The following is a 12574-nucleotide window of genomic DNA, read 5'->3' on the forward strand; positions in this document are numbered from 1 at the left end:
GATTCCTTTTTAGTGCCTAGGCTGCTGGCATCAATTTATTTGAATGGAAATTTCTTCCACAGTAAATACCCTGACTAATTAAAACACAGAGTTTTGCATACCTTGAAAATGGAGTCAGGCAAAACAGAGACTGAATTCCAGACACAAAAAAGCTCCTTTCCACCTCTTGCACCACCATGGTAGAGGCAGGAACCGCTGGAGATGAGTGAACAAAACAGTCAACGGTAGCACTTATCTCCTGTAGCTAAATCTGCCAGAGACAGAAAAATCTTTAAAAAGGTGTATGATTTTATTTGTTCAAATATCTCCAAGTCAGACTCCAACCTACTGTAAACCAGTATTGTTCTGCTGGAGTGGACAGAGCTACACATGAGTTATTCAAGCACAATTCAGCCTCAATACTTTCACTAAAATAACAACTGATACCTTTCTAGTGCAATGCAAGGCCTCCAAAAATGAGGTGAAGGGTAACCAATCACTTTTCCTACTGATTCCAGACATCCTGTGCATGCCTTGTTAGTGCACACTAATATGAGAACAATTCCCAGGGAATCTGAAAGCTCTCACAGGTTGCTGCACATCAGCATATGGTCCTGAGTCCAAACAACCACAGGATGCAAACCCTGCCTTTCTGGCTCTTTCAGTTACAGCTCTACTCGCAGCCCACACAGTTAAAATTGAGCCTATTCCATTATCCCTTGGCTAAATGGGATCTGCCACAGGACATGTCTAGCATAAGAGGCTGGGAGAGGTTCTGCAATGCAGTGCCAAACCTGCTCAGGTGCTCCACAGTGGCACATAAGGCAGTGATCAAAGTTTCACATGTGCAGGACCTAACAGGTCCTACTAACTTTTCTTGTAGATTACATCTCATTTTCCTTTCCTCATGTACCTTGGTGTCAATGTTAAATAATACATAAAGATTCGTTAATGGTGTCTCCCAGAAATACATTCATTTTAAATGTCTTCCTTTCTATACAGCTTGTCACACATTCTTTACATTTTCTTGGACCAAAGGTAATTAAACACACCTGGTCTAAGAACATACAGCAATCTCAAATTTTTCTGCAGAATCTGTGTCTCCAAGCAGCTGTGGCAGCCCTGAGCCTTTTCACCATTAACGTCTCTTTCTTTTTACTGATTTCCTGAATATACTGCAGCAACCCTTAATATTTCATTCCTGCACCTTCAAAATACTGTGTAAGTATGAAGCAATGCTAATAATTGCACTGGAAGGTGACTGATTTCCTTTGTGCATCTTTTAATCTGAAATGTACCTCAGGATGAATCTCCTATCCACCATCCAAGGCCACTCTTCTGTACATTTCACTTCCTGTGAACAGTCCAGCAGTTAGGAAGAATACAGAGCCAATTATTAACTCTATTAATGTAATACATTAAAGCATGAAAATAGACCTTTTTCTACAGGTGTTACTTTGAACTCTTATCCCAAGGTTGGCCTTCCATCGATCATATCCTTACAGCCAGACTCCATGTCTGCTTTGTGAAAATAGCAGTTTGCCCCATCTCAGGTATTCTCATTTAACCCTTCTGTGGATAAGCGATTTCCCGACAGCTCCACCAGCACAAGCCTGGGCCCTGGAGTGCTGAATAGATAGGAAACAAACAAAAACAACCACCACCCGAGGCAGTCACATGTGGAAGCATCGTCTAATCACCACAAAAGTTAGTCTAAATACAGCTGGCTGGCGACTTGCATCAGTACTTTGACCACTGCATGCTCTGACGAGACACAGGGGAAGCGCGCTGACAGAAACCGGTGCAAATCCGTTTTCTGCGGGCTACTGAAGGCATCTCGGACCCGGCCCCGTCACCTTACCCCCCCCTCAGACCGTGTTCGCCTGAAACCGCATCTCCCGCGCCCCTGTATAAAACATTCAGGACGCCTTTTGTTCGAGACGGCGGAGGCAACGTCTCACGCGACGACGTCCCGCCTGAATAATTTACGGCGCGTAACGGATCAGCAGCGCGAGTTCCCACCGCTGCCCGCCGGGGCCGCACCAGTCTCTTCACGGCCGCAACAGGGGCCGACTTCCCCGCCTCAGCAACAGGGTGGCAGCCAGCCTCCGTAGTAACGAGCGGAACCGCGTTTTAGCAGCTTCCCGCCGCAGGCCCACGCTCCGGCTCCAGCCAGCCCGGGACGGCAGTGGAGACGGCGGGGCCCGCCCCGGGGCGGGGCGGCCAGGGCGAGGGCGGAGCGGCCCGACTCGGCTCGGCCCGGCCTGGCCCGGCCCGGCCCGCGGGTAGAGCGTCGTGCGCTGGTGGCTGCGGTGGGCTGCGTTGTGCCGTGTGGTGCCGATGGTGCTCATGCCCGAGCAGCGGTACGATGCGGAGGAGCCGAAGCCTGCGCGGGCCGCTGGCAGGCGGGAGAACCGGGGCGCCCTGCGGCTGTGAGTACTGCCCGCGGCAGGGGGCGGCACCGGCCCCAACCCGCCCGCGGCAACCCCTGCAGCCCAGAGCTCTGGCCCATCGTGCTTCCGCGATACGCGGTCGCCGAAACTTAGTGCCTCGTCGGTGTAGGGCCCTGCAAGGCGGCGTCTGTCAGGGGCGACGGGGGGAGCCCTCGGGGCTGACAGGGGTTGGACTCGGCGGTACGGCGGGGGCTTGTCAGTGTTCTTCCGGGCGTTGGCTGGGGTATGAAGTCCGTCGGGAAGAGTCGCTAAGGGGTCTCCGCGTACAGCCTGAAAGGAAGCAGAAACGTCTCTGTGCTTCCGAAATATTCGCTTTTAAGGAGGCGGCCTCAGCTTTAAACTCCGAAGCCGTAGTTTTGGAAGCAAGACATTGCTTCTAGTAACTTCATGCAATGGCCTCCTGCTCAGCCGTGATACAGAAGTCCAGCGGCAGTGCTTTGTTACTTGCGGTAAAGTTCATGGGCTCCAGTGGGAAGCTGTGTTCCTCTCCTCTGTGTGCCTAGAAAACCCAGAATTACCTTGAAAGCTCAGACTTCAATACAGGGAAGGTGCAGTACAATGGGAGTTCAGTATAACTTATGCCATAGGTTGTGACCAGGTGGGCCATTCTGGCAAGACTTACCTTGACCAGGTGCTTGCTTGTCTTGACAGGATTCCCTGCCACACTCTGCAACCAGCAAGACTATACTGATACTCAGCTTCCCTCTGCTTTTTAACCTAAGAGGTACTATAAAAACTGAGCAGATGCAGAGATCAAAAATAATTAATAATCTTCAAAAGGAAGAGAAGGCCTTGCTGACTGGTAAAGGCTGCTTAGGCTAACTGGTGGCAAGTAGTCCGAGAGGACTTCCCCTTCCATGGGCAGGAGGATTCCCAGCACTCCCAGCTTCTGACTAGCTGGTGACTTCAGGGTTAAAGGCTGCATCACCTACATTGGTTTTTGGCTTCCTATGGAAGACTCAAAGTTATCTAGGTTCTTGTATGCAATGGTAATAACCATCACGTGAAAATCTGTCAGGAATTGAGCAACTGTCTGTTTCCATACTGGGCTTCCACTTCATATGTAACTTGGCAGCCTCAAGGATTGCTGTTTTGAGAAGTTAGGCATCTGTGGAACAAAGAACTAAACAATCTGGGGCTTTCTCCTCAAAATAAAAGTTACTTTCTGACAGTCTGGTGATTCCTCTCTCCAAATAAATTTTCTTTATAAAGATTTGATCTTTAACAGCCTTCAGGAGAAAGGAGAACAAGTCACCAACAACTAGCTCTTTCTCTGTAAAAAAACTATGAGAAGGTCAGTGGTGTTTTTTCCCAACTGTTGTATCCCTGGTCTCTAATCAGGTGTATTCCCAAAGTATGTATTGAAATGAGATCTGTGGCCAGAAATAGTTTGCTTGTTAGAGAGCACTGGGAATCAATGTGTCTTCTAAGTGTCCTTTGTCCTATATGATGTAGTTCACATCAGTGACTTCACATTGCAAATGAGACAGAATTCCCAGACCTTCTCAAGAGCATTCCAACTTCAAGCCTTGGGTACTGATCCCCTGCGCAGAATTATGCCAGTGAACCTAATGAAGTTCTTCAGGTATGCAAGATCTGTATCTGATTTTTCTCTAGAGAACAGGATTAGGAGTCTAAGACAGTGTATGGAAAGCTTTTATGTCAGAGCTGTTACACTTGCACCAAATAACTAATGCTGAGTCAGCTACAGTTTTAGAAGTGAGCTCAGTCTTAAGCAGTGTGATAGATCCCGTGACTCTCCTTTTTTTTAGCTACCATTTTTTGCTATTCAGTTAGAAGTTAGGTGTCCTGCAAGAGAAAAATAGGCGGTCTATTAATGCTACAAGCTGCAGTCTTCAGCAATGCTAGCCTGGGCAGCAGGAAGGGCAGGCAAAAAAAGTTGAAATGCTTTGTCTTAAACTAGAAAATTGTTCAAGTATTTACTGGCAGGAAACAAAACTGGAATTTATTTGCCTTATGCCATTTAACTGTTAGTTGGACCCTTCTTGAGAAACTATTGTGTTCATTTGACTGAGTTAACCTCAGAAGCCAAATAGCTTAGGTTTGGCTAATGTGAATCTACAGGGGGGATTGCTCAGTGGAAGAACAAGAACAGAATCTTGGTTTTGATTGAGTTAGAAATGAACTCACTAAAAGTTAGATCGCTGAAGGTATGTTTTTAGAAAATTTAGTAAATAGTCATATGTGGTTGTAATGGAGTTCCCTTCATGTACTTCCAGAGGGTAATAACACAATAAACAGAGCTTGTGCTGACTTCTGTTTGGAAAAAATCTTAGCAGTTACAGAGGCTTAGGGAATTTTTTAGTGTTTTACAAAGCTCAGGGGAGATTTATGTGTGTATTGTAATCTGTACTTACAAGAGGTATGCTTAGAATGCTGTTCAGTATAGAGATGAACTTTATACTTGATATGCTTCTGCTGCTGCTTAACAATGTCCCTAGGAACAGGTACTTCTGAAGGATTGAAGCTGTAAAAGTATGATGGGTGTTTTTGTTGGATTGTTTTTTTCTTAATTATTTCAAAGTTATCCCCGAGAAGATTATATGCCAGTGATTCAGGAACTTCATACAAAAAAAGTTAAGTACGTGCATACTGATTTAGAAAATGAGTGTCACTGACATAACTAACACTAGTTGTATCTTTACAAAGTTTGCAGTACATCTCTGGAAAATGGGCACTGTTGTTTTATGCAGACTCAAAATAGTGATGTGCTAAAAGTTTATGCCAAAAGTTTATCATTATGTGGTGTTCCTTCCAAGCAAATTAAAAATTTTTGGACAGAAAACACCTTCCAAGTGGTGTTCCCTGGCTGTCACATCCTGGTGTGGCCTTGGACCAAAAAAGGAATTTACTCTTGCATTGTATTTAGAAAGTATTTCTTTTTCCAACTTGAAAGTGCAGTGTTTTTTTTTTTTTTTTTGCAGTGGTGCTTGACCTGCCTCAGAAGCTGTCAGCCCCACTGCAGGGACGGCTGGTGGAGCAGATGTTGTTATCATTAAAGACCGTGTGATACTTTAAGGAGAAATGACAGAGGTGTTTCTATTCCATGTCAAGCATCCTTCCGCTTTCGCACATACTCTCTTCTGTTAAAGTCTGTATAGCGTTTTCTGTTTCCACAAATATTATTTAGCCAGTTTGGACAGTTAAACCTGTCTGTATTAGGGCAATATTCTGAGTGACTGTATGGTAAGATATCAAGTGGCATGTTCTGTTCCCTTACAGTTAGACCCTAACCTAATGTCCAGTGTAACTCAAATAAATGAGGAGGCTGGGACTTAAGAGTCTGAAAGGTATAGAAAGTTTTAGAATCTTGTTTTTTGGAGCTGGGAGTAGGTTTTTTTTGAGGAAAAAAATTCATGCAGATACTGGGGAAAAATACATTGCTGAAAGCAGTGGAACATACTTGCAGGAAAATTACGTACTTCTGGGAAAGAGAGAGTGTGATTTTTGGGTGGATTTTTTAATGGTTTGTTTGTCTGACATGTTATGCTGCCCTAATAGATGTCTACTAATATTGTTTATCGCTTGGCGTGTTGAATAATCATTAATTATCTGACCTCTGCATAATCTTAAACTCTCCTACTTGAGAGAAATAGAAAATGCAGAGAAGAAAGGGAGGTTATTAGTCACCAATTCAAAGTTTTATTTCAGCTTTGATCCAGGTTAGCTCCTTTGCAGCAGACAAATTTCTACTGTTCTTTTGTAAAGGGAAAACTGTGCCTGCATTATTCATGTTCTGTATGTTCAGTGAATGAAGATAGTAACACATATTAAGTGTCATATTTTTTAATTCTTCCCTGGTAGTTCTTGCCTCTTTTTATAGAGAAAATTGTAATGCATTATCTGAAAAGAAGGATAAGCTTACAAACTGACACATTTAAATTGGAGGTATGGCAGAGAAGAGGTTTCCAGTCTTGATGACCTCTGTTTGTTCATGGTGATGTTTTTAAATTGCTCCTATTTTTCCCTTTTTTCCTGTTTTTCTTACTTTCTTGACTGTATATGCATGCTTAAGATACAAAGGCAGCTTTTTAAAAATAATTATGCCTTGTATAAATCATGCTATGAATCTGAACAGCCTTTTCTTTTACCAAAATGCCTTATTGGCTAACCCAAAATACTCTTGGATGTACTGCCTTTGCTGATTACACGCAGGCTGTGAGAGATGCTTGATAAGCAACATAATATTGCAGATAAGTTTGTGGAGCAGGATTTGTTGCTGGTATTTGCTTTATTTCCATAAATGTTGCAGTCATGTGGTTAGAAATTATGTGCTTATCTAATGCTGGGACTAATGATCTTCACATTCTGTATGTAGCTTTTGCCAAGTCCGTATATATCCTTTCCAGTTAACCTTTTTAGACTTGTGTTACTCTTATACCAGAGAGGTCTTGTGTTTGGCCTAACAATCTTTACAGACCTCTTCTGTAGTATTTCTTTTACCCATAATTCATAGGTAGCTCTCTGGATCTGTCTAGGCTGTCAGCAAAAGTGTCTTCAAATATTGTCATCACAGAGCAAATAATTTCTCTGCAGATAATAGGAATATGGTAGGACAAGTTATATTTCCCCAGTTCTCACTTTTCCTTGAAAGGAAACTTCCTACTTTATCTAGAAGATCTCTGAGCTACCCAAAATTACAGGGATATTATGTTTTCTTACCAGAAACCTGAAAACAAATATTTAAAACATCCATTTTTCCTTCCAAATAATGCAAGGGTCAGTGGGTCATTCCAGGAGGACACGGGCCACTGCTCCCTGACAGCCCACTGTATAGGGCCCTTGTCTCCCCCTTGTTAGATGGCATGATGTGCTGGGTTGATTTTAACAGTAATGGGAATAAATACTGGGGGATGAGGCACCTGAATAAAAGGGAGAACCAGGAGCTGTTGGGCTACATACAAGGAGACAATAGTGGCCTATTCTTGATTCCTTGGTAATTGGGCTTCGTTTCTGTACTGAAGTACTCATTTCCTTTAACTAACTTCTACCTCAGTCCTTGAGAAATAGCACATTAAGGTTAGAGAGGTTAATGTGCTTCCAGAAAGATTGGCAGGAATTAATTTGCTGATTGCTGATAGGCAGCAGAGCAACTTAGTAGATTCTCTGATTCTCTGTGGATACATGGGGGAAGCCTTCTGGTTACCTTACTATGAAAAAAATAAGGTTCCTGACATCCCCCCCAAAAAACAGTCATGCCTTGGCATATTCTCTACAAAGATCTGTTTTTGTAAGCTCCTCAGTGGTTTAGCCCACTGGGAGCTTTAGGGCTGTTTTTGAAAGATGAGTTGCGTAGGCAGAAGACTCTTGGTGATAATTTTGTAGCTACAATTCACTCTACACAAGTTTGAGCAGAACCATTTATGTCTGTTCTGACTTTTTCTGGCCAAGGAGAAACGTTGTAGTACAAAAATCCAGTAAATAACAAAATTATGTATATGTCCGTTTGGTTTGCTGAAATTTTACAAGACAAGTAAATATGCTATGACCAGCATAGGAGAGAGTGAATGTTGCCATGGAGGACATTGTGTGGCCAGTGAAAAGGCTTATACCGAAGAAGGCTTACAGAGCATTCAGACTCAGTGTCCTGATGACACAGAAAATAGAAACTCAGGCTGTCCCAAGCAAGGATCTGGCCAGCACATGTCACATCTGATTCTAATATTAATATCAATATCTTATTCCAAGGTCTTGGAAGGAAAATGACTCCTTATATACAACATCACAAATACATTGTTGTGATTAGTGTTGATTATAGCCATTGTTGGAAGCTAGTATTTCCTACCATGAAACAATAGCTTTTGTATTAGATTATCTGCATTGTTTTGCCCTTTTCCATGAATGCATAAGCAGGTCTGTAAGTGTTGTGGTTTGGCCCAGCTAGCACAGAAGCACCACAGCAATCTCTCGCTCAGTGCCCCCATTCACCCTTATCTTCATTAGGATGGCAGAGGCCCCAGCAAAATGAGGGGAAAAAGATAAGCAAGGATGTTGTGTATTAAGACAAGAGCAGGGAGGGCTCGCTGCCAATTACAGTTCCGGGCAAAACAGATTCCAGTACTCAAAAGTAGGAAAGTTTATTCTACTACCTACAAAAAACAGAGCAGAACAAAAAGCAAAAAGGGAGTAGGATGATGAGAAACTTCCAACCAGCACTTTAAGATCTCCCTCCCCCATCCCTCCTTTCTTCCTGGGCCCAGCTCACTGCTCCTAGTATGTCTGCCTCGTCTCCCCTTAACAACTTAGGGAGTGGGGAATGGCAGATGTGGTCAGTCTCTCACAGATGGGCTCTGCCACTTCTCTGCTTATATGAGGACGACTCCTTGCATTGTTCCCCTGCTCTGATACAGGGTCCCTCCCACGGGACACAGTCCTTAATGAATATCTCTGGCGTGGATTCTTCGCCATGGTTGCAGTTTCTGCCAATACAGGATCCCTCAGTCGGGACACGGCCTCTTCTGGGCATAAGTTTAATGAGCTGCTTTGTCGTGGAGGGTCTCCTCACAGTTACAGCTTCTGTGAATATTGGGTCCCTTCCACAGGACACGGCCTCCTCCAGCCATAGTCACTGCTCCTGGCTTGGCGTTCTTAGCAAAATAAGTCTCTGCACCTGATATGGGGTCATAATCAAGATAAGTCTCTGCTACTGGTGCAGGGTCTTTAGCAAAATGCAAACAAATCTCAACCTCACCAGTCCTCTCTGTAGAATGCAGGAGAGTCTCTGCTCCAGCACACCTCCTCCACTCTTTCCTCACTGACCTTGGAGTCCACCTGGTTGTTTCTCTCACTCTTCCTACTCCTTTCACCACCACCAGCCAGAAAAGAAGAAAGGACAGAAGAAAGAAGAAACGGGAAGAAGCCTCCTCTTCCAACTTTCTCTTAAAAAGTGGTTGTGGATGTGTTTAATTGCTCAGCTCCAGAGGTGGGTCTGGCTTAGAGCTGGGGAGAGTTTCAAGCAGCTTCTTACAGGAGCTATCTTTACAGCCCCTTACCAGAAAAGGCTGTCACGTCAAACCATGACAGTAAGAAAACCTGCAAACTGCAAAGATAATTATGGGAAATCCAGCCTTGCCAGACCCTTGGTGAATAGTGAGCCTTTAACAGTGATTTTGCTTTAATCTATGCCCATTCTTGATGCAAGGTGTGATGCAAGGGTAGATAGACACCATTAGATGTTCTTTTTCATCTCAGTGTTTTGCACTATTCTTCCTGAGGAACCTACAAAAGAAGTGCTCAGACATTGCTTGAAATACATACTTTAAATTTTTTCTGTTCAAAAAGTGTTGCCTTTTAAACAGACAACTCTCATTACTGATTGTGGTTTATTTGTGGTATATGCCAGTTCTCAAGGAAACTGCATGATCATATATAACCACCCTTTTCTTTGTATATAAGCTGTCTGAAGAATCAACATTATATTTTCCCATGTCGGTTGATTAAAACACTATGTGTAGCATGTTCAGTCATTATTTATGAAAGTGCCATGAACCAGAGCTACTGATCGAGTGATTTATGGCAGCTTCATTTTTGAACTTTCTTAAGCAACAGAGAAAGGAGTAAAGGTGTTGTTATGCTGTTATTTCTAACTGCTCTGCATTTTTAATAGCAGTTGTTAATATAATTGCTGGTGTCTGCATTTTTTGTGTGTTTTAAATGCTAATTCAATCTGATGTAATTACTCATTTTTTTTCAAGAACATAATGCTGGAAAACTGACAGTGAAGCCGTGTATCATACAGGGGCACATTATCTGGAGTTCTTCCTACAAAAAACAGAAATGTAGCTTGTAATAAGGGCAAACCGTATGCTCTGATAAGACCTCATTTGAAAAAATACTTGTGTTGTTCCAGAGAGAGATTTGTATTTTTTCTATCTGAGTTATAAAGCAAATCTAATTGATAGGTGCCTATGAGGTCATATGTGGATGATGTTTAGATGCAGTGTTGACATTTTTTTACTGAATTCAGTGAAGAAAAATTGGTAAACCTGACACTTAAGTTCCTTTGCCCTTTCTGCACCCTGAACCATAGATCAGGAATTAGTCTTTCTTTTCCCTGTTACCTGTGGAAGCTAAAGATAAAAAATGTGATGTAATATAAAGCTGCACACTTCCTTTTCAGTAGGAATTGTCAGTCTATTTTATGCCATGTTTTGGATAAGAGGATAAAGTAGCCTCAAACTAGGAGATAGGAAAGTCTTTCCTCCTAAAGACTGCCACTGGGTTGGAAAATGAAAAGAACACATACTCCAGTCCGAAGCAGATATGAATGAATGTCTCTTCTAAGGTGTTTTGCTTTACCTGGGTTTTTTTTTATGTCCCATACTGGATCTGGCCATTCCTATGTTCAGACAAATACTGGTCACTTTACTAAGGCTTCCATGAAAACTGCATCATAGGAATCTTGTGGAGTTGAGTGAAGATAACATAAAAGAGGACTTTTGCTTTTTGAAGTGGATATCTGAAATGGAAACTCTTGAAAAGACAAGAGAGCTAATGGCTTATGTTCCTGTTCCAGTGTTAGCTTAGTAAAATATCGTGTTAAAGTGTCTCGGTTTTCAGAGCACAGCGAATTCTTCTGTGTGGGGTTTTTTGTTTGTTTGTTTGGGTTTTTTTCTATGGAACTTGATAGCAGTTTGGTTTTGATTAGACAGGGAATACAGACAGTTAATAATAGATGGTATTTAGAGCAGAGAATTTACTTACATACTTGCTAATGATGTCTGCAGTGTCACAGTGATCTTGCTGATGTCCTAGTGGTAAGATAGTGTGAAACTTGATCTGGTTATTATGTGAAATGTCTATTCTGTTGAGGAAAAGCAAATTATTTCTACTGTCCGTAACAGTGTTGGAGGAGTTTCTGTTGGGTATTAAAAATTTCTTTCATCCTTTTAATAGATACATCAACAAAGACATACAAAATTACTCACAGATGAGTAATTGTGATCCAAGAGATAGTTATGAAATAGTATACAACAAATATGTCTGAAATTAATTACCTTGAACATAAGATTCATAATTTTAAAAAGTCTTTAACAATTGGGTTGATTCCTCTTTTGGTGTTAGTTGACTCCTAGATTTCACCTATGCTTGCAGACTTCTTTAATCCCAGAAGCATGTAGAGAAACACATGGTGTATATACGTGTGTGCCCATCCATATGTATATGATATTCAGTTAATGTGCAGCTATGTAACTTTTTCTCCAATATGCCATCTTGGACTGTGATGTCCTGAGAAGAAAATTAGACTGCTCCTTGAGGAACCTGAGGTAGTTAAATCTCAGTCTGGTTCATACCTATTCATATTAACAAACTGACCCTTTCACTCATGCAGGGTTTCAGATTTCTGCTCCTGCATTAGTGCTTTGCTGCACTCCACGTTCAGTATAAATATATCTGCTAGCTCTACATCTGTCATACAAAATACATAAGAAATGCCCAACTTTATAATCAACTGCTTCCTTCACTTTTCAGTCTTAAGCACAGGCTATGTACTGAACATATGGAATTTTACAAATACCGACTGCATACATTATGGTTATTCTTAACATCTGTAGCACCTGTTAAGCGGCTCCATGCTTCTTTGTGATTGAGGTAACTGCAGCTCGTTTTCTTCCTGATTTAATAGTTTGAGTCTCAATGATAGTCAGTATTGCCTTTCTATTTGCATGGTAAGAGTGTTTCTTAGTCTTAGAAGTAGATTAAATTATAACATTATTCTGAGGCATGTTTTTTTAGGCATGTGTTCTCCCATAATCTGTGTCCTGTGCCACATAAAACTGGAGTGTGGCTGTAGAACTACTAGAGACAACCAGACTTTTTTGAAAGTCAACATTTAAATCTTCAACTTGTGCACTGTTTTAGCTTATCCACTACAGAGACCAGTCTAAGCCTACCAAGGTCCATCACCTTGATTCAGGATCCTGAAATGTTTATGGCTTTCCCTTTGGCTTTTGGTTTCTGAAGAAATAACTGATTCCTTTATCTGAATAAACTCATGTCTGGGAGTGAGAATAGCTTAAATAACATTATCTGTCAGTATTTGGGCCTTTTGCACTGTTTTGATTCCTTTGTCAAATCCTTTTGGTGTGGTAACAGCTATTTAGTAAATCCAATAGCTACCC

General features: G+C 42.1%; 1 protein-coding gene across 5 annotated transcripts in view; it reads left to right on the plus strand.

Moving 5' to 3' along the window:
• Window positions 1-2254: 2254 nt before the first annotated feature.
• GRAMD2B (GRAM domain containing 2B) overlaps window positions 2255-12574 on the plus strand; it is a 32374-nt gene continuing 22054 nt past the window's right edge. For 2 of the 5 annotated variants that reach the window (XM_062018021.1, XM_062018023.1), the window contains exons 1-2: window positions 2255-2411; window positions 3888-4017. In XM_062018021.1, the coding sequence (XP_061874005.1) occupies window positions 2348-2411; window positions 3888-4017 (194 nt within the window). In that variant the 5' untranslated portion in view covers window positions 2255-2347. Of the gene's footprint in view, window positions 2412-3887; window positions 4018-11588; window positions 12045-12574 lie in introns of those variants that run through there. The other 3 variants (XM_062018024.1, XM_062018025.1, XM_062018026.1) reach the window with 2 other exon arrangements.

This window comes from Colius striatus, chromosome Z (assembly GCF_028858725.1).
Source record: "Colius striatus isolate bColStr4 chromosome Z, bColStr4.1.hap1, whole genome shotgun sequence".
NCBI classification, from domain to species: Eukaryota; Metazoa; Chordata; class Aves; order Coliiformes; family Coliidae; genus Colius; species Colius striatus.